General features: G+C 46.0%; 2 protein-coding genes across 6 annotated transcripts in view; one reads left to right on the top strand and one right to left on the bottom strand.

The window, feature by feature from the left end:
* The window catches only part of aven (apoptosis and caspase activation inhibitor), a 66922-nt gene extending 49272 nt beyond the window's left edge, over positions 1-17650 (top strand). Inside the window, exons 3-6 of one of the 2 annotated variants that reach the window (XM_045721106.2) lie at positions 14440-14510; positions 14846-14941; positions 16305-16608; positions 16867-17650. In XM_045721106.2, coding sequence (XP_045577062.2) covers positions 14440-14510; positions 14846-14941; positions 16305-16608; positions 16867-17036 — 641 coding nt within the window. In that variant the 3' untranslated portion in view covers positions 17037-17650. Of the gene's footprint in view, positions 1-14439; positions 14511-14845; positions 14942-16304; positions 16609-16863 lie in introns of both variants that reach the window. The other variant, XM_014206091.3, reaches the window with a different exon arrangement.
* Positions 17512-20584, bottom strand: part of LOC106608253 (ryanodine receptor 3) — a 264485-nt gene continuing 261412 nt past the window's right edge. For all 4 annotated transcript variants that reach the window (XM_045721102.2, XM_045721103.2, XM_045721105.2 and 1 more), the window contains 2 exons: positions 20346-20397; positions 17512-19354 (listed from right to left, as the gene is read on the bottom strand). In XM_045721102.2, the coding sequence (XP_045577058.1) occupies positions 19259-19354; positions 20346-20397 (148 nt within the window). In that variant the 3' untranslated portion in view covers positions 17512-19258. The remainder of the gene's footprint in view (positions 19355-20345; positions 20398-20584) is intronic.

Below are 20584 nucleotides of genomic sequence, written 5' to 3'. Positions count from 1 at the left end.
GTTCACAGCTGAGGCTGGCAACACGCTCCTCTTCCACACTTGATTAGCCTCTCAGCCGTTCTCCCCACAGGATCACTGTTCACCCAGGCTAATAGAGCTATTGTTAGCCACACAGGGTTCCGGCTAGGCTAACTGAGCTAACATTACACACACAGTGGGCAGGTTAGCCCAGGCTAACTGATCTAGCGTTAGCCACACAGGGTGAGAGTTAGCCCAGGATAACTGAGCTAGTGTTGGCCACACAGGGTGAGAGTTAGCCCAGTCTAACTGTGCTAGTGTAGGCCACACAGGGTGAGCGTTAGCCCAGTCTAACTCTGCTAGTGTAGGCCACACAGGGTGAGCGTTAGCCCAGGCTAACTGTGCTAATGTTGGCCACACAGGGTGAGCGTTAGCCCAGGCTAACTGTGCTAGTGTTGGCCACACAGGGTGAGCGTTAGCCCAGGCTAACTGAGCTAGTGTAGGCCACACAGGGTGAGCGTTAGCCCAGGATAACTGAACTAGTGTAGGCCACACAGGGTGAGCGTTAGCCCAGGATAACTGAGCTAGTGTCGGCCACACAGGGTGAGCGTTAGCCCAGGATAACTGAGCTAGTGTCGGCCACACAGGGTGAGGGTAAGCCCAGGATAACTGAACTAGTGTAGGCCACACAGGGTGAGCGTTAGCCCAGGCTAACTGAGCTAGTGTAGGCCACACAGGTTGAGCGTTAGCCCAGGGTAACTGAACTAGTGTAGGCCACACAGGGTGAGCGTTAGCCCAGGCTAACTGAGCTAGTGTTAGCCACACAGGGTGCGGGCTATTCTAGGCTAACTGATCAAGCGTTTGCCATACAGGGTGCCCCTTACAAAAAAAGATTGCAGTTTTGAATCTGCAGTATAAGTGCAGTTGTCGGTGCTATTTTGGACACAGTAATTGCAGAATAACTGCGGTGTACTGCAAAATTACTGCAGTAAAAAAATATATTATTTTGGATGCAGTATTTGCAGCGTTCTTATTTTTTATCTTTTTTTCCTAACATTTAACTATGCAAGTCAGTTAAGACAAAATTCTTATTTCCAATGACGGCCTTGTGATCTGTGTTTCCAGGGCAACCCTTGTGATCTATGTGTTTCCAGAGCAACCCTTGTGATCTATGCGTGTTTCCAGGGCAACCCTTGTGATCTATGTGTTTCCAGGGCAGCCCTTGTGATCTATGCGTTTCCAGGGCAGCCCTTGTGATCTATGCGTTTCCAGGGCAGCCCTTGTGATCTATGCGTTTCCAGGGCAGCCCTTGTGATCTATGCGTGTTTCCAGGGCAGCCCTTGTGATCTATGCGTTTCCAGGGCAGCCCTTGTGATCTATGCGTTTCCAGGGCAGCCCTTGTGATCTATGTGTTTCCAGGGCAGCCCTTGTGATCTATGCGTTTCCAGGGCAGCCCTTGTGATCTATGCGTTTCCAGGGCAGCCCTTGTGATCTATGCGTTTCCAGGGCAGCCCTTGTGATCTATGCGTTTCCAGGGCAGCCCTTGTGATCTATGCGTTTCCAGGGCAGCCCTTGTGATCTATGTGTTTCCAGGGCAACCCATGTGTTTTTAAAGAGCCTGTGTCACTATGGCAGTGTCACAACCTTGTGGACCTGTGTGGTATCCTCCGTCTCTCCTCCCTCCCATGTGTTTCTAAGGGAACCCATCTCTGTGCCAGGCAGTGTCCCAACCTCATACCACATTGTCACCCCAGTGTGAGACGAGAACAGCTAAGGGAACAGTCATTAAAGGGTGGAGTTATTTGTTTAACCTGTGGGAGAATAGATGATGATGATGTGGTATCTGACTTGTCCACTGTACTGTTTAGACAAGCCAAGGGGTTAATTTGATCAAACACTGATAAAAGCTCTCCATTGAAGACTGAACACTTCATCAGTTTCCATGGTCTATATGTATGCCCTAGGCTTTATCTGTTTGATAGGAAAATCTCAGTCATGCAGGTGTGAAACGAACATCTCAGAAAGCGAGCTCTGAAAACAGATGTGCTAACATTAAATGATCTGGAATAACCCTCCGTAATAAATCACACTCTGGACTCTTAAACAGTTTTCCTCACTGCATCCGATTGACACTGATAGTGTAGCCTAATCCCGCAATTTCTCTGTATTTAGTATGGGCCAAAATTTCACAATATATTCATGAACCTTTTTAATGACCAAATGATGAACAGTTTTGTGCTTAATCTTGTTACATAGGCTCATATGTGATTATGAACTCTATGGTGGCTGTATTCGAACTGATTCTCACAGACGTCTCACTTGTTCCTGGCAGTGGTGGGGAAAGTGGTCTAAATATCGGCCCTACCGATTTGCTTTCTTGACTCCAGAGTTGAATTGCAATTAGCTTCACAGTGATTTATTGATGGCTAATCCCGCTACAGAGTCCCAGTGTGTTAATTGCCCTCAATGGGTCGCCTAACCACTTGTTGGATTAAGAGAAGACAAGGACTTTAGTGGTGTTGATTTCTGCTTGTGGGCTCGCGAGTGGCGCAGCGATCTAAGGCACTGCATCTCAGTGCTAGAGGCGTCTCTACAGACCCTGGTTCGATTCCAGGCTGTATCACAACCCGGCCGTGATTGGGAGTCGGCGCACAATTTGGCTCAGCATCGTATGGGTTTAGCCGGGGTAGGCCGTCATTGTAAATAAGAATTTGTCCTTAACTGACTTGCCTAGTTAAATAAAATAGTGAAAGAGAGAGAATGCAGCCGTTCTTAAAGCCACTTCTGTCATAACTAACGGTTCTAAAAATCTATGATCCGTAGGCTAATTTTACTCCAAGGAAGGAAGGGTGCGTTATTAAAGTATTGACACTGGGCCTGCCTCTCTGATGGTTGGCTGTTTACCAGGGAAACCAGCTGCTGTACTGTAACTGTCATGTGTGTCCCTCTCCACAACACGACATGCTTTGCTTACACAGAGGGTGCGGCCTGGTGAACACGGATGCTGGGTTTGTCTGGGTCACATCAGGCTCTGCTGGCATGTCCTTGTACAGCGGAGTGCTGTAAATTGAGTGTAATTTTTTTTTATTAACGTTTAATCTGCCTGTTATTTATCGTTGAAATGTTTTTTTTTTTTTTACAATACTAACATGACCTGAATTCACAATTTAGATATGGTCCTGCTTATGACCACTAGGGGGCAGTGTAGTTCAATGTACCGTAGTCATCGTTACCAAGCAGCTAGATGGCGCTCACCTAACTGCTGCCCCCCACCCACTCATCAACGATTGTATTAATGCTGTCCACCACCCACTCAGTAACGATGGTATTAATGCTGTCCCCCACCCATTCAGTAACGATGGTATTAATGCTGTCCACCACCCACTCAGTAACGATGGTATTAATGCTGTCCACCACCCACTCAGTAACGATGGTATTAATGCTGTCCACCACCCACTCAGTAACGATGGTATTAATGCTGTCCACCACCCACTCAGTAACGATGGTATTAATGCTGTCCACCACCCACTCAGTAACGATGGTATTAATGCTGTCCACCACCCACTCATCAACGATGGTATTAATGCTGTCCACCACCCACTCAGTAACGATGGTATTAATGCTGTCCACCACCCACTCAGTAACGATGGTATTAATGCTGTCCACCACCCACTCAGTAACGATGGTATTAATGCTGTCCACCACCCACTCATCAACGATGGTATTAATGCTGTCCACCACCCACTCAGTAACGATGGTATTAATGCTGTCCACCACCCACTCATCAACGATGGTATTAATGCTGTCCACCACCCACTCAGTAACGATGGTATTAATGTTGTCCACCACCCACTCAGTAACGATGGTATTAATGCTGTCCCCCACCCACTCATCAACGATGGTATTAATGCTGTCCACCACCTACTCAGTAACGATGGTATTAATGCTGTCCCCCACCCACTCAGTAACGATGGTATTAATGCTGTCCACCACCCACTCATCAACGATGGTATTAATGCTGTCCACCACCCACTCAGTAACGATGGTATTAATGCTGTCCACCACCCACTCAGTAACGATGGTATTACTGCTGTCCACCACCACTCAGTAACGATGGTATTAATGCTGTCCACCACCCACTCAGTAATGATGGTATTAATGCTGTCCACCACCCACTCAGTAACGATGGTATTAATGCTGTCCACCACCCACTCATCAACGATGGTATTAATGCTGTCCACCACCCACTCATCAACGATGGTATTAATGCTGTCCACCTCCCACTCAGTAACGATGGTATTAATGCTGTCCACCACCCACTCAGCAACGATGGTATTAATGCTGTCCACCACCCACTCAGTAACGATGGTATTAATGCTGTCCACCACCCACTCAGTAACGATGGTATTAATGCTGTCCACCACCCACTCAGTAACGATGGTATTAATGCTGTCCACCACCCACTCATCAACGATGGTATTAATGCTGTCCACCACCCACTCAGTAACGATGGTATTAATGCTGTCCACCACCCACTCAGTAACGATGGTGTTAATGCTGTCCCCCACCCACTCAGTAACGATGGAATTAATGCTGTCCACCACCCACTCAGTAACGATGGTATTAATGCTGTCCACCACCCACTCAGTAACGATGGTATTAATGCGGCCCCCCACCCACTCAGCAACGATGGTATTAATGCTGTCCACCACCCACTCAGCAATGATGGTATTAATGCTGTCCACCACCCACTCAGCAACGATGGTATTAATGCTGTCCCCCCACCCACTCAGTAACGATGGTATTAATGCTGTCCACCACCCACTCAGTAACGATGGTAGTAATGCTGTCCACCACCCACTCAGTAACGATGGTATTAATGCTGTCCACCACCCACTCATCAATGATGGTATTACTGCTGTCCCCCCACCCACTCATCAACGATGGTATTAATGCTGTCCCCCCACCCACTCATCAACGATGGTATTAATGCTGTCCACCACCCACTCATCAACGATGGTATAAATGCTGTCCACCACCCACTCAGTAACGATGGTATTAATGCTGTCCACCACCCACTCATCAACGATGGTATTACTGCTGTCCACCACCCACTCAGTAACGATGGTATTAATGCTGTCCACCACCCACTCATCAACGATGGTATTAATGCTGTCCACCACCCACTCAGCAACGATGGTATTAATGCTGGCCACCACCCACTCAGTAATGATGGTATTAATGCTGTCCACCACCCACTCAGTAACGATGGTATTAATGCTGTCCACCACCCACTCATCAACGATGGTATTAAACTGTCCACCACCCACTCAGTAACGATGGTATTAATGCTGTCCACCACCCACTCAGCAACGATGGTATTAATGCTGTCCACCACCCACTCATCAACGATGGTATTAATGCTGTCCACCACCCACTCAGTAACGATGGTATTAATGCTGTCCACCACCCACTCATCAACGATGGTATTAATGCTGTCCACCACCCACTCAGTAACGATGGTATTAATGCTGTCCACCACCCACTCATCAACGATGGTATTAATGCTGTCCACCACCCACTCAGTAACGATGGTATTAATGCTGTCCACCACCCACTCAGTAACGATGGTATTAATGCTGTCCCCCCACCCACTCAGCAACGATGGTATTAATGCTGTCCCCCACCCACTCATCAACGATGGTATTAATGCTGTCCACCACCCACTCATCAACGATGGTATTAATGCTGTCCACCACCCACTCAGTAACGATGGTATTAATGCTGTCCACCACCCACTCAGTAACGATGGTATTAATGCTGTCCCCCACCCACTCAGTAATGATGGTATTAATGCTGCCCACCACCCACTCAGTAACGATGGTATTAATGCTGTCCACCACCCACTCAGTAACGATTGTATTACTGCTGTCCACCACCCACTCAGTAACGATGGTATTAATGCTGTCCCCCACCCACTCAGTAACGATGGTATTAATGCTGTCCACCACCCACTCATCAACGATGGTATTCATGCTGTCCACCACCCACTCAGTAACGATGCTATTAATGCTGTCCCCCACCCACTCAGTAACGATGGTATTAATGCTGTCCACCACCCACTCAGTAACGATGGTATTAATGCTGTCCACCACCCACTCAGTAACGATCGTATTAATGCTGTCCACCACCCACTCAGTAACGATGGTATTAATGCTGTCCCCCCACCCACTCAGTAACGATGGTATTAATGCTGTCCACCACCCACTCAGTAACGATGGTATTAATGCTGTCCACCACCCACTCAGTAACGATGGTATTAATGCTGTCCCCCACTCAGTAACGATGGTATTAATGCTGTCCACCACCCACTCAGTAACGATGGTATTAATGCTGTCCACCACCCACTCAGTAACGATGGTATTAATGCTGTCCACCACCCACTCAGTAACGATGGTATTACTGCTGTCCACCACCCACTCAGTAACGATGGTATTAATGCTGTCCACCACCCACTCAGTAACGATGGTATTACTGCTGTCCACCACCCACTCATCAACGATGGTATTAATGCTGTCCACCACCCACTCATCAACGATGGTATTAATGCTGTCCACCACCCACTCAGTAACGATGGTATTAATGCTGTCCACCACCCACTCAGCAACGATGGTATTAATGCTGTCCACCACCCACTCAGCAACGATGGTATTAATGCTTTCCACCACCCACTCAGTAACGATGGTATTAATGCTGTCCACCACCCACTCATCAACGATGGTATTAATGCTGTCCACCACCCACTCATCAACGATGGTATTAATGCTGCCCCCACCCACTCAGTAACGATGGTATTACTGCTGTCCCCCACCCACTCATCAACGATGGTATTAATGCTGTCCACCACCCACTCAGTAACGATGGTATTAATGCTGCCCCCACCCACTCAGTAACGATGGTATTAATGCTGTCCCCCACCCACTCAGTAACGATGGTATTAATGCTGTCCACCACCCACTCAGCAACGATGGTATTAATGCTGTCCACCACCCACTCAGCAACGATGGTATTAATGCTGTCCACCACCCACTCAGTAACGATGGTATTACTGCTGTCCCCCACCCACTCAGTAACGATGGTATTAATGCTGTCCCCCACCCACTCATCAACGATGGTATTAATGCTGTCCACCACCCACTCAGTAACGATGGTATTAATGCTGCCCCCACCCACTCAGTAACGATGGTATTAATGCTGTCCACCACCCACTCAGTAACGATGGTATTACTGCTGTCCCCCACCCACTCAGTAACGATGGTATTAATGCTGTCCCCCCACTCACTCAGTAACGATGGTATTACTGCTGTCCACCACCCACTCAGTAACGATGGTATTACTGCTGTTTCAGGTTCTCTGTTGTGTGCCTCTCCTCCATGTTCTCAGTACATGGGACTTCACTCTCAATGTGATGGATCCTTGTAGTGATGTAGAACAGTGTGTTCATAGACAGTCTGTTGTTAACGCCACATATGTTTGAGAGTTAGCGCTTTGTACTTGCAGAGCAGTCATGGTTTTTCAACATGGCATCTTGTAGTCTGGCTGTAGATATACCATTAGGGTATTGAAGCCTACATCCTAAACCACTGACAATGCCTGCATATCAACTGCAGTCATTTCTGTAATCAGCGCTGTGATTTTCTCACTCCGTCCCTCATTCTATGCTGCCAGCAACAGGTTAGGTCTCATGCTGCCTCCCTTTCAGCACCTGTACTGCCACTGTAGCTCAATTCCACTTCTCAAAGTATTACATTTTATCACCTTCTCAAAGTACTGCCATACAGGTCTTCTCACTCCCTGCCATTTTCCTAACTGTTAACGATGTTTATGTGCGGAGTGTTTTCATATCCGTAGCAAATAATGTGAAAGATGCTTATCTCCTATTTACAGCATTATTGCGTTAGGTATTTGTTACATTTCACATGTTTTACCTTGTTGATGATAATCGGGACCTGTTAGTTGTCGTTTTGTGATAACTGCACTGAAATAAACATTTTGTAAATCTGTCCAGGATTTTTTTTCTAAAACGTAACGATCCCCAATTAATTTAACCGTCACACCCTTAGTGTGTGTTTGTGTGTGTATAACAGGACATGAGGCCAGGCCTCCCACTGTGCCTCCCCTCTGAGTGTGACAGGCCAGGGACAGCCAGGGATATTTACACCTCTACACCTTTTAATGCTCATGGCTTCACAGCAGAGTTCTGTTAGTCACTCCCACAGAGCAGATCAGAGTGAGTTGTGCATCCCAAATGGCACCCTATTCCCTTTGGGCTAATAGTGCACTACTTTTGACCAGGACCACAGTGCACTATGTAGGAATAGGGTACCGCTTGGGACGCATTCAGAGCAGGGCAAGCTCCGGAGCGGCCAGGCTGAAGGCTTAAACACATCAACTGCTGTGAGTCTGACGGTGGGACAGCACCGCGTCAATACACAGAACAGAGCAGCTCCATGACACCACAGTGGCGGTCAGTGCCCTTTAAGATGTGGGAGGACCTTTAATTTATTTTCTTCATGAGCATGGCCTTATTTCTATTACAGCATATTGGAATGACTCATTCATATTCCATTCACCCAGTTCAATGTAACATTGCTAGGTTTAGGCTACTACATGATACTAGAATTTTTCCCTATACCCAATGTTTACAACATAGGTGCACACAGGTCTAGAGAAACATTTGAGGTGACAGTTATACATGGACAGACAGTGACACATTCAATACCGCCTTGCACACTCTTGCCTCTATATAGCTGATCTAGGACGTAGTCATTAGTCCAACAGTTGCAAACAAACGTTTCAATTGGACAAATTCAGAAAAGTTTTTCAACAGAATCGGCGGAATAAATACACCCCTGATCAGATGTAAACACAGTTCACTTTCATAGCAGCCATGTTGTATTCCTTCTCAAATCTATGCACTCTCCTCTCAAGATAGCTAATGGTTAGTAAACCTGCTACAATCATGCAGTACAGTGCATAGTAAGCAATTGAGCAGTTACAGCGGCGGGCCCCGGTGGCAACAAATTAGTAAAACCAAATGGTTATCTTGACTTGGAAGAGTTCCAGTGTTGCGTTGGATAGTCATAGCCAGCTAGCTAATGTATCCCTCTGAGCCGGATAAACTAGATTGCTGCATTTGCTAGCTAAGTGATAGTGCTAGCTAGCTGTAGCTTTAGGTTTTCAGTACTAGATTCGTTCTCTGATCCTTTGATTGGATGGACAATATGTCAGTTCATGCTGCAACAGCTCTGATAGGTTGGAGGACATCCTCTGGATGTTGTCATAATAACTGTGTAAGTCTATGGAAGGTTGTGAGAAATGGGAGCCTCCTAGGTTTTGTATTGAAGTCAATGTACCCAGAGGAGGACGGAAGCTAGCTGTCCAGTGGCTACACCATGGTGCTACCCTACAGATTGCTGTTGAGGCTACCGTAGACCTTCCTCCTCTGACTTCACAGCATTTACAGAGACAAGCCAGTGTACACTGAGTATACCAAACATTAGGAACACCTTCCTAATATTGAGTTGCAGTCACCCTTTTTCCCTCAGTACAGCCTCAATTCGTCGGGGGCAAGGACTCTACAAGGTGTCCAAAGCGTTCCACAGGGATGCTGGCCCATGTTGACGACAATGTTTCCCACAGTTGTGTCAAGTTGGCTGGATGTCCTTTGGGTGGTGGACCATTCTTGATACACACGGGAAACTGTTAAGCGTAAAGTTCTTGACACAAACTGGTGAGCCTGGCACCTACTACAATACCCTGTTCAAAGGCCCTTAAATATTTTGTCTTGCCCTTTCACCCTCTGAATGGCACAATTACACAATCCATGTCTCAAGGCTTAAACATCCTTATCTCCTCCCCTTCATCTACACTGATTGCAGTGGATTTAACACGTGACATCAATATGGAATCATAGCTGTCACCTGGATTCACCTGGTCAGTCTGTTCTTAATGTTTTGGTTACTCAGTCTATATCACACTATGAACTTTAAGGCCGCTCATCATGTACAGTCGTGGCCAAAAGTTTTGAGAATGACACAAATATTAATTTTCACGAAGTTTGCTGCTTCAGTGTCTTTAGATATTTTTGTCAGATGTTACTATGGAATGGTGAAGTATAATTACAAGCATTTCATAAGTGTCAAAGGCTTTTATTGACAATTACATGAAGTTGATGCAAAGAGTCAATATTTGCAGTATTGACCCTTCTTTTTCAAGACCTCTGCAATCCGCCCTGGCATGCTGTCAATTAACTTCTGGGCCACATCCTTACTGATGGCTGCCGGTTCTTGCATAATCATTGCTTGGAGTTTGTCAGAATTTGTGGGTTTTTGTTTGTCCACCCGCCTCTTGAGGATTGACCACAAGTTCTCAATGGGATTAAGGTTTGGGGAGTTTCTTGGCCATGGACCCAAAATATCGATGTTTTGTTCCCCGAGCCACTTAGTAATCACTTTTGCCTTATGGCAAGGTGCTCCATCATGCTGGAAAAGGCATTGTTTGTCACCAAACTGTTCCTGGATGGTTGGGAGAAGTTGCTCTCGGAGGATGTGTTGGTACCATTCTTTATTCATGGCTGTGTTCTTAGGCAAAATTGTGAGTGAGCCCACTCCCTTGGCTGAGAAGCAACCCCACACATGAATGGTCTCAGGATGCTTTACTGTTGGCATGACACAGGACTGATGGTAGCACTCACCTTGTCTTCTCCGGACATGCTTTTTTCCGGACGCCCCAAACAATCGGAAAGGGGATTCATCAGAGAAAATGACTTTAGCCCAGACCCCAGCAGTCCAATCCCTGTACCTTTTTGCAGAATATCAGTCTGTCCCTGATGTTTTTCCTGGAGAGAAGTGACTTATTTGCTGCCCTTCTTGACACCAGGCCATCCTCCAAAAGTCTTCGCCTCACTGTGCGTGCAGATGCACTCACACCTGCCTGCTGCCATTCCTGAGCAAGCTCTGTACTGATAGTGCCCCGATCTCGCAGCTGAATCAACTTTAGGAGACGGTCCTGCAGCTTGCTGGACTTTCTTGGGTGCCCTGATGTCGCCTTCAACACAAATTTGAACCGCTCTCCTTGAAGTTCTTGATGATCCGATAAATGGTTGATTTAGTTGCAATCTTACTGGCAGCAATATCCTTGCCTGTGGCATGTGTTTCCTTGCAGGTAACCATGGTTGACAGAGGAAGAACAATGATTCCAAGTACCACCCTCATTTTGAAGCTTTCAGTCTGTTATTCAAACTCAATCAGCATGACAGAGTGATCTCCAGCCTTGTTCTTGTCAACACTCACATCTGTGTTAATGAGAGAATCACTGACATGATGTCAGCTGGTCCTTTTGTGGCAGGGCTGAAATGCAGTGGAAATGTTTTTTGGGGATACAGTTCATTTGCATGGCAAAGAGGGACTTTGCAATTCATCCGATCACTCTTCATAACATTCTGGGGTATATGCAAATTGTCATCATGCAAACTGAGGCAGCAAACTTTGAAAATGTATATTTGTGTCATTCTTAAAACTTTTGGCCACGACTGTACCTTGGTAATAATAATGTACTCTGCTGTGCATACTATACACTTGAATCCTACTGTTTACAATATACAGTTTATGACATTGCCTTTGATATGCCTGCTCATCTAAAACCGATTTCCCACAACTGACAGGAAGTGACTGATGCTTTGTCCGTGTAATGCTGAGACATCTGAGACTCAGAGACAATCTCAGGGTAGATGAGAAAGAGGATCCGTTTGGATGAAGCAAGGCGACTTGTCATGGATGTCTCGCTCTCATCCCATCCCCCTCTCTGGAACTCTGACAGCACTCTGTCTCATCACCTTGGCAGCTGTTGCCGTGGTTCTGTCACCGTTGGCTGCGGTATCGCAGCGTGAGCCTGAGAACTACCTAGATGGCATGTCCACACAGATCAGGTTGACACTGGTCTACCTGTGAGGTTCTGTAGCGTCTTTCTTATCTCCTTAATGTGTCAATGACATTACCTTATTAATGCATAAATCACCACAGTCAATGTGTCTCGTTGACATAGAGACACACTCTGCTGTCCTCCTCTCTTGACCCTGGGTTCTTGTGGTGCAGAGAACAATCAGCAGCCTCTGCCTCACCAACTGCAGTTGGCAGGAAACCCTGGCTGAACGACTGTTTGAATAGAGGGTGAGGGAGAGAAGCTGTGACTGAAAGACTACATTACATGACCAAAAGTATGTGGACATCTGCTCGTCGAACATCTCATTCCAAAATCATGAGCATTAATATGGAGTTGGTCCCCCCTTTGCTGCTATAAAATCCTCCACTCTTCTGGGAAGGCTTTTCACTAGACGTTGGAACATTGCTGCAGGGACTTGCTTCCATTCAGCCACAAGAGCATTAGTGAGATTGGGCACTAATATTGGGCGATTTGGCCTGGCTCTGATACAGCATTCCAATTCATCCCAAAGGTGTTCGATGGGGTTGAGGTCAGGGCTTTGTGCAGGCCAGTCAAGTTCTTCCACGCCGATATCGGGAAAAAAAAATAAAATCTGCCAGTTGAAGTGTGATTCATCACTCCAGAGAATGTGTTTCCAATGCTCCAGAGTCCAATGGCGGCGAGCTTTACACCCCTCCAGCCAACGCTTGGCATTTCGCATGGCGATCTTAGGCTTCAGGAAGCTCCCAACAACAGTTCTTGTGCTGACGTTGCCTCCAGAGGCAGTTTGGAACTCAGTAGTGAGTGTTGGAACCGAGGACAGACGATTTTTTACACACTTCAGCACTCGGTGGTCATGTTTTGTGAGCTTGTGTGGCCTTCCGCTTCGCGGCTGAACCATTGTTGCTCCCAAACGTTTCCACTTCACAATAACAGCACTTACAGTTTACCGGGGCAGCTCTAGCAAGGCAGACATTTGACACACTGACTTGTTGGAAAGGTGGCATCCTGTGACAGTGCCATGTTGAAAGTCACAACCTTTCAGTGAGGCCATAGTACTGCCAATGTTTGTCTATGGAGATTGCATGGCTGTATGCTCAGTAACGGGTGTGGCTGAATCCACGAATTTGAAGGGGTGTCCACATTCTTTTGTGTGTGTATATATGTATGTATATATATATATATATATATATGTATGTGTGTATATAGATAGATAGATAGATAGATAGATAGATAGATAGATAGAGTAATTCAGTCACCAGATCTCAACCCAATTGAATACTTAAGGGAGATTCTGGTGCGGTGCCTGATACAGCGTTTTCCACCACCATCAACAAAACACCAAATGATGGAATTTATGGTTGAAGAATGGTGTCACATCCCTCCAATAGAGTTCCAGACACTTGTAGAATCTATGACAAGGTGCATTGAAGCTGTTCAGGTTCGTGGTGACCCAACGCCCTATTAAGATGCTTTATGTTGGTGTTTCCTTTATTTTGGCAGTTACCTGTATTTGTTCTTTGTCTCTGATGCCCCTCAGTGGAAAGAGTTACTCAATGAGTGCTGAAGTGCTTATTATAAAACTGCCAGTGAAAGGAATCAATAGTCTGCTTCCATAAGACTTTCTATGATACACTGTCTTACTGCAAAACCAACCTGGTTAGGTGACCCCTAGTGACCCCCAGTGACTGACTGGTGACCCCTAGTGAGTCACTGGTGACCCCTAGTGACTGACTGTTTGGTGACCCCTAGTGACTGACTGTTTGGTGACCCCTAGTGACTGACTGTTTGGTGACCCCCAGTGACTGACTGTTTGGTGACTCCCAGTGACTGACTGTTTGGTGACCCCCCAGTGACTGTTTGGTGACCCCCAGTGACTGACTGTTTGGTGACCCCCAGTGACTGACTGTTTGGTGACCCCCAGTGACTGACTGTTTGGTGACCCCTAGTGACTGACTGACTGGTGACCCCTAGTGACTGACTGACTGGTGACCCCTAGTGACTGACTGACTGACTGGTGACCCCCAGTGACTGACTGTTTGGTGACCCCTAGTGACTGACTGACTGGTGACCCCTAGTGACTGACTGACTGTTTGGTGACCCCTAGTGACTGACTGACTGTTTGGTGACCCCTAGTGACTGACTGACTGTTTGGTGACCCCTACTGACTGACTGACTGTTTGGTGACCCCTAGTGACTGACTGACTGACTGACTGGTGACCCCTAGTGACTGACTGTTCAGTGTCAGTGTTACCATAAGAGTTTTGCCTGCTAATATCTTCAACAATGACTGATAGGCTTACAGATGGAATCATGCAATCTTTATTATCTTGTATCATATGTTAATATGTAGCTTAATTATATAAACTGTATGACAGGAATATGTGAAATAAATAAGTGAAGTATGTATTTAACAGATAAACAGATCTGTCTAGTAACATTCTGAGCAACAGACAGCAGTAGCCTGGTTTGAGTCTTTTCTCTCTCTCTCGTTCTCAGGGGACTCTTTCACTCAATTCCGCTTTTCTGAAGAGAAGGAGTGGGATATGGACTCATTGGCAGCCAATCAGGTAAATATGGTATTGCCTTTCCTCTGTTCCTCTTAAAGTTGTGTTTCCAGTATAGATCCCTCTCTCTCTCATTGAACGGACCAGTCAGCTCTACCAGTGCTCAATAAGATCTTGTTGCCAATAGTGTGTAATGTGTTTATCTGTCTTCAGACAGTGACTAGGTAGTGGCTAGGGTGTTGTTTTGGTACTAGTCTATTTTGTCTCAGGAGTTGATAAGTGCTCTCTCTTCCTCCCCCTCTGACTCTCCCTCTCTCCTCTACCTCCCTTCCTCCACCCTTTGCCCCCTTCCTCCACCCTTTACTCCCTTCCTCTACCACCTCTCTCCCTACATCTAGTTTTCAGCAGTGTTTGTGGACCTCCCAGCCCTGGCCCAGTCTCTACAGGAGCTGCCTCTCCACCACAGACTGAACCTGGAGGCTGAACTAGTCCAGGTAGGTACTGATGCCTCTCCACCACAGACTGAACCTGGAGGCTGAACTAGTCCAGGTAGGTACTGATGCCTCTCCACCACAGACTGAACCTGGAGGCTGAACTAGTCCAGGTAGGTACTGATGCCTCTCCACCACAGACTGAACCTGGAGGCTGAACTAGTCCAGGTAGGTACTGATGCCTCTCCACCACAGACTGAACCTGGAGGCTGAACTAGTCCAGGTAGGTACTGATGCCTCTCCACCACAGACTGAACCTGGAGGCTGAACTAGTCCAGGTAGGTACTGATGCCTCTCCACCACAGACTGAACCTGGAGGCTGAACTAGTCCAGGTAGGTACTGATGCCTCTCCACCACAGACTGAACCTGGAGGCTGAACTAGTCCAGGTAGGTACTGATGCCTCTCCACCACAGACTGAACCTGGAGGCTGAACTAGTCCAGGTAGGTACTGATGCCTCTCCACCACAGACTGAACCTGGAGGCTGAACTAGTCCAGGTAGGTACTGATGCCTCTCCACCACAGACTGAACCTGGAGGCTGAACTAGTCCAGGTAGGTACTGATGCCTCTCCACCACAGACTGAACCCGGAGGCTGAACTAGTCCAGGTAGGTACTGATGCCTCTCCACCACAGACTGAACCCGGAGGCTGAACTAGTCCAGGTAGGTACTGATGCCTCTCCACCACAGACTGAACCTGGAGGCTGAACTAGTCCAGGTAGGTACTGATGCCTCTCCACCACAGACTGAACCTGGAGGCTGAACTAGTCCAGGTAGGTACTGATGCCTCTCCACCACAGACTGAACCTGGAGGCTGAACTAGTCCAGGTAGGTACTGATGCCTCTCCACCACAGACTGAACCTGGAGGCTGAACTAGTCCAGGTAGGTACTGATGCCTCTCCACCACAGACTGAACCTGGAGGCTGAACTAGTCCAGGTAGGTACTGATGCCTCTCCACCACAGACTGAACCTGGAGGCTGAACTAGTCCAGGTAGGTACTGATGCCTCTCCACCACAGACTGAACCTGGAGGCTGAACTAGTCCAGGTAGGTACTGATGCCTCTCCACCACAGACTGAACCTGGAGGCTGAACTAGTCCAGGTAGGTACTGATGCCTCTCCACCACAGACTGAACCTGGAGGCTGAACTAGTCCTGATGCAGAACCTTTTTGCTCCCTTGGGTTTGGCGTCTAGACTAGCGTATTCAGAAGTGTTGTAATATTACCATGGAAACCTGTTGAATTCTTTGTTTTCAGAGCATTCCCAGAAAGTCATTGTCTAAGTATTGGTAATGTAATGGTCAGTCACCAAGTGTATTTGGGTTGAATCCAGATGTATTATCTAATCCTGTGGTTATTAATCAGGTGACCTCTCCGGTGGAGCTTCCCACTATGACCATGGCACCCAAACAGAACTCTGTAGCGCTGGGTCTGTTTAAGCCTACTGTCCCAGGAGTCCCAGCCGCTCAGAAAGGCCTTACTCCAAGCCTGGGTGTTTCCTGTGCTATGAGCACAGCCCCAGGCACTGTTCCTCTGGGCTCCTCAGCTGCCAAGACCCCTGTGGTGGATGACATGGATAAAGATTTGGACCAGCTGCTCGGTCTACAGAGCTCAGTCTCAGAACCTTCAGCGTCCCAAACTGGCAGGCTTGTGGAGGTTCCAAATAAACGTGAGTACCCAGCAGGCGCATAACATTTTTGTTCTGTTCTGCAATGTTGTAATTAGATTATACACGGTTGCAGACTATTCAGTGTGGAAAAATACCTTGTTGCTACAACAACCCATCACTTAACAGTAACCTAAAGAAAGGCATTGATAATTTGCTAGCAACATACAGAGAAACAAGATGGAAAATTGTTGGTTCCTCCACTATATCTGTGTGAGTACTAGGGAGAGTGCAACTTTCTGTGGTATCTTTTTTCAGCAGCATTAGAGGAGAGGGAGGAGCTTGTTCCAGAGGAGGAGAGGGAGGAGGACAGGAAGCAGGAGACACAGCAGGGCAAGGAGGAGGTGGCTGCACCTCCCAAGGCAGAGGTAGCAAAGGAGGTGGTGACAGAGGAGGACCTGGAAGACTGGCTGGACAGCATGATCTCCTGACCCTGAACTCTAACCTTTGACCCTGTCTGACCTAGGAGAAGGACCGTCCAGTCCCCAATTCAGCCATTATCACATAACGAGTACATCCCTCAGCCCCTAACAGTCTTACATCATATTCTAATCCACCACAGTCAACACATGTAGCACTGCTTATATAACAGCAGATTCAGTAATATACTTTTCATAAGATCGACTTTGGACGAAGGCATTGTTGGGAGTTCTTTCCCTCCCATATGACTGATTCACATCAAGTCCCATGTTTTCTCCATCCTACCGACTACCCTGGATGGTTTGGCTGTAGCAGCAGAGCTCTGTACCCTTCCAAGTCAAAGGACATGAATTTCCTATTCCTTGTGCCTTGTCAGACACGGCAAGGGACACACACACACACACACAGAGATTTTCCCCTCTGAAAGGTTTCTGTAATTGGATCGGGGTTGTGAGTTAGTTGACAGCCCATGGAATACAGACATGGTTTATTGCATTGGTTAATTTATTCATTTCCATCCCTCCTCTTCTCAAAAAGAAATGCAGTTTTACCAAAGCTACTACATATAAATGGCCATACAATAGCAGTTCACTGTTTTTCTGTGTTCAATAAATCCTGAACCATGTTTTTTCCTCAGCTTGTCATTTCTACTATGGAAAGAAAGGTGTACAGGCAGACAAGGAAACTGTAGCTTGGGAACAAATCCAAACTGAGCAACAATTACACAATGGGTATCTAGATATTTATTTTCTTCTAAAAAGCTATCCCTACTGTAGCTAGGTAATTCTAATCTAATCCGCAACCTAGAGCACGAAGGGTGTCAAGTTCTCATTTTAAGGCACATTGGCACTTTATAAACAACTATAATGGGCTCAAGACTGACCCTTGAGGGACCCCTTTTTAAATTTCTCATCTCACCAAGCTAATTAGATTCAGACCAAGTTCAAAGAAGGTAGAATAGGTCTAATTTAATTTCTAGTCAAGTTTCATCATTATCACCACCACAATTCACATTCTAGCATCCATCTTGTGTTTTGGTTCTCAGTTAATATCTTGGGTATTAATATCATGGCTTGTACATTCAATCACTCCTCAAGCTGTAACCCTACATATATCAATGTCTCGACTCTACCACACAACACACATTGTGCAACAGTTTTGGGGGTAAGCAAGTGAAAAGGGTAATGCGTCATAACAAATCAAATGAATATAACCATTTGTGTTCAAAGAGGAAACAAGGTGTCACCGTGACAGTGACCTATCTTTTAGTAACAGGCAAAAGGACTTTTCTTTACAATGTAAATTCAAACACCAAGTCCAATCATCGTCTTCGTCAACCTCAGTCTCTCCTCAGTAGTGGCTTGCCATTTCATTAGGTGATACTGTATGATGGATACAATGGCAGCAGAAGAGCTAAGTGGAGCTAGATTTCATGTTCCATTAAGGTTCAAGTGAATTAGTCTTTACCAGATAGTGTAGTAGGGTAGCTGGGTAGTGTTCTGGTGTCCTCTCTACCCAGATAGTGTTGTAGGGTAGCTGGGTAGTGTTCTGGTGTCCTCTCTACCCAGATAGTGTTGTAGGGTAGCTGGGTAGTGTTTAGGTGTCCTCTCTACCCAGATAGTGTTGTAGGGTAGCTGGGTAGTGTTCTGGTGTCCTCTCTACCCAGATAGTGTAGTAGGGTAGCTGGGTAGTGTTCTGGTGTCCTCTCTACCCAGATAGTGTTGTAGGGTAGCTGGGTAGTGTTCTGGTGTCCTCTCTACCCAGATAGTGTTGTAGGGTAGCTGGGTAGTGTTTAGGTGTCCTCTCTACCCAGATAGTGTTGTAGGGTAGCTGGGTAGTGTTCTGGTGTCCTCTCTACCCAGATAGTGTAGTAGGGTAGCTGGGTAGTGTTCTGGTGTCCTCTCTACCCAGATAGTGTTGTAGGGTAGCTGGGTAGTGTTCTGGTGTCCTCTCTACCCAGATAGTGTTGTAGGGTAGCTGGGTAGTGTTCTGGTGTCCTCTCTACCCAGATAGTGTAGTAGGGTAGTGTTCTGGTGTCCTCTCTACCCAGATAGTGTTGTAGGGTAGCTGGGTAGTGTTCTGGTGTCCTCTCTACCCAGATAGTGTTGTAGGGTAGCTGGGTAGTGTTCTGGTGTCCTCTCTACCCAGGTAGGTTAGCTAGCTAATGTAGTTTTAGGTGTCCTCTCTATCAAGGTAGGGTTGTAGAGTAGCTGGGTAGTGTTAGGGGTCCTCTCTACCCAAGCAGGTCCTCATACTGCTTCCTGAAACAGTCCCCAGCAGGGAAGAAGTCCCAGCATCTCTCCTGGTACATCTTCCACACATATGACTCCTGTTGGAGGACAGGGAAATACACAGTAGTTAAAATGGTTTTAGCAGCGAAAAGGTGTTTCAACTAGAAAAGGTCATTTTACATGAAATCAAATTGTGTAGTGTGTTAAAGTCAAATGGCAGCAATATTACAATTTGAAATTCACATGACATTCAAAAGGTATGGTGTCATTGTTGGTTTAGGGAGCGATTGCATTAATTTTTTTAATCAAATTTCAAATTAAAATGCAAAACTTATATATTCTGTTTCAATACGGTAGATGTTGCATTCATTTTCTGTGTATCAAGTTTACAAACTATAATTTCAAGTTGATCAAATTTTCATATATTCAACTTCTTGGATGCATTCAAATTCTGATTCAAAACCAGAGACAACATCCTGGTACTTTGCGAGCAAGGAAAGGTAGAGGAGAACAGAGAATCAACCGCTTTGTGGAAAAACAGAAGCTTTTGCCAGTTTCCGAAGCCAATGGGACATGTTTAATTTATTGTCTTCCTATGAATTGGTCTCTAGCGTTTGAACCGTTATAAGCTATTATGGCTATATCCCATTCCTGAAAGCTTAGACTCTCTCGAACATGGACATGTCTAGACGTTGAACCAATGTGGAATAGATGTTGAATTGACGTCTGTGCCCAATGGGTCTAAGAAGTTGAATATATGAAACTTTGATAAACATAAAATTAATGCAACATCTACCGTATTAAAACAGAATATATACGTTTTGAATTTGAATATTACATTGAAATTGAATTTCAAAAATGTATGCGACTTATTCATTCAATTCAGTTTTTAAAATCCTGAAATACATCAATTTATGAATTCAATGTGTGCATTACAAATTGTTAGATATTCAATTCAATATCCTAATACAAATTCAAAATTGTGTAATTCAAATACAATTTCTGTTGGCACTGAAATCACTCCATAGTTCCATTCTAGTGCTAGAGTTTCAATGACAGAGATTGAGACCTGAGAAGTGTTGTACGTACCTGACCAGTGTGTTCAGTCTCGTCCTTGTTGATGAGGTACATCAGGAAGAAGCTGTACAGGAAGAAAAGCCGTGTGGCCAGTTTGATCAAATATTAACTCAGGCTTTCATCCAGAGCATCACTGGTAAAGTTAAGTAAGTTGGTAAGGTGAAGCATATCTAATTCAATTCGAACGAGAACCTTTAATGGAGCGGCTCTGGTCGTATGTGCTTGAACAACATCCTCACGTCAGTATGTAC

This window comes from Salmo salar, chromosome 06, assembly GCF_965601325.2.
Source record: "Salmo salar chromosome 06, fSalSal1, whole genome shotgun sequence".
Classification (NCBI taxonomy): Eukaryota; Metazoa; Chordata; class Actinopteri; order Salmoniformes; family Salmonidae; genus Salmo; species Salmo salar.
This window is presented reverse-complemented; position numbering and strand designations above follow the sequence as displayed.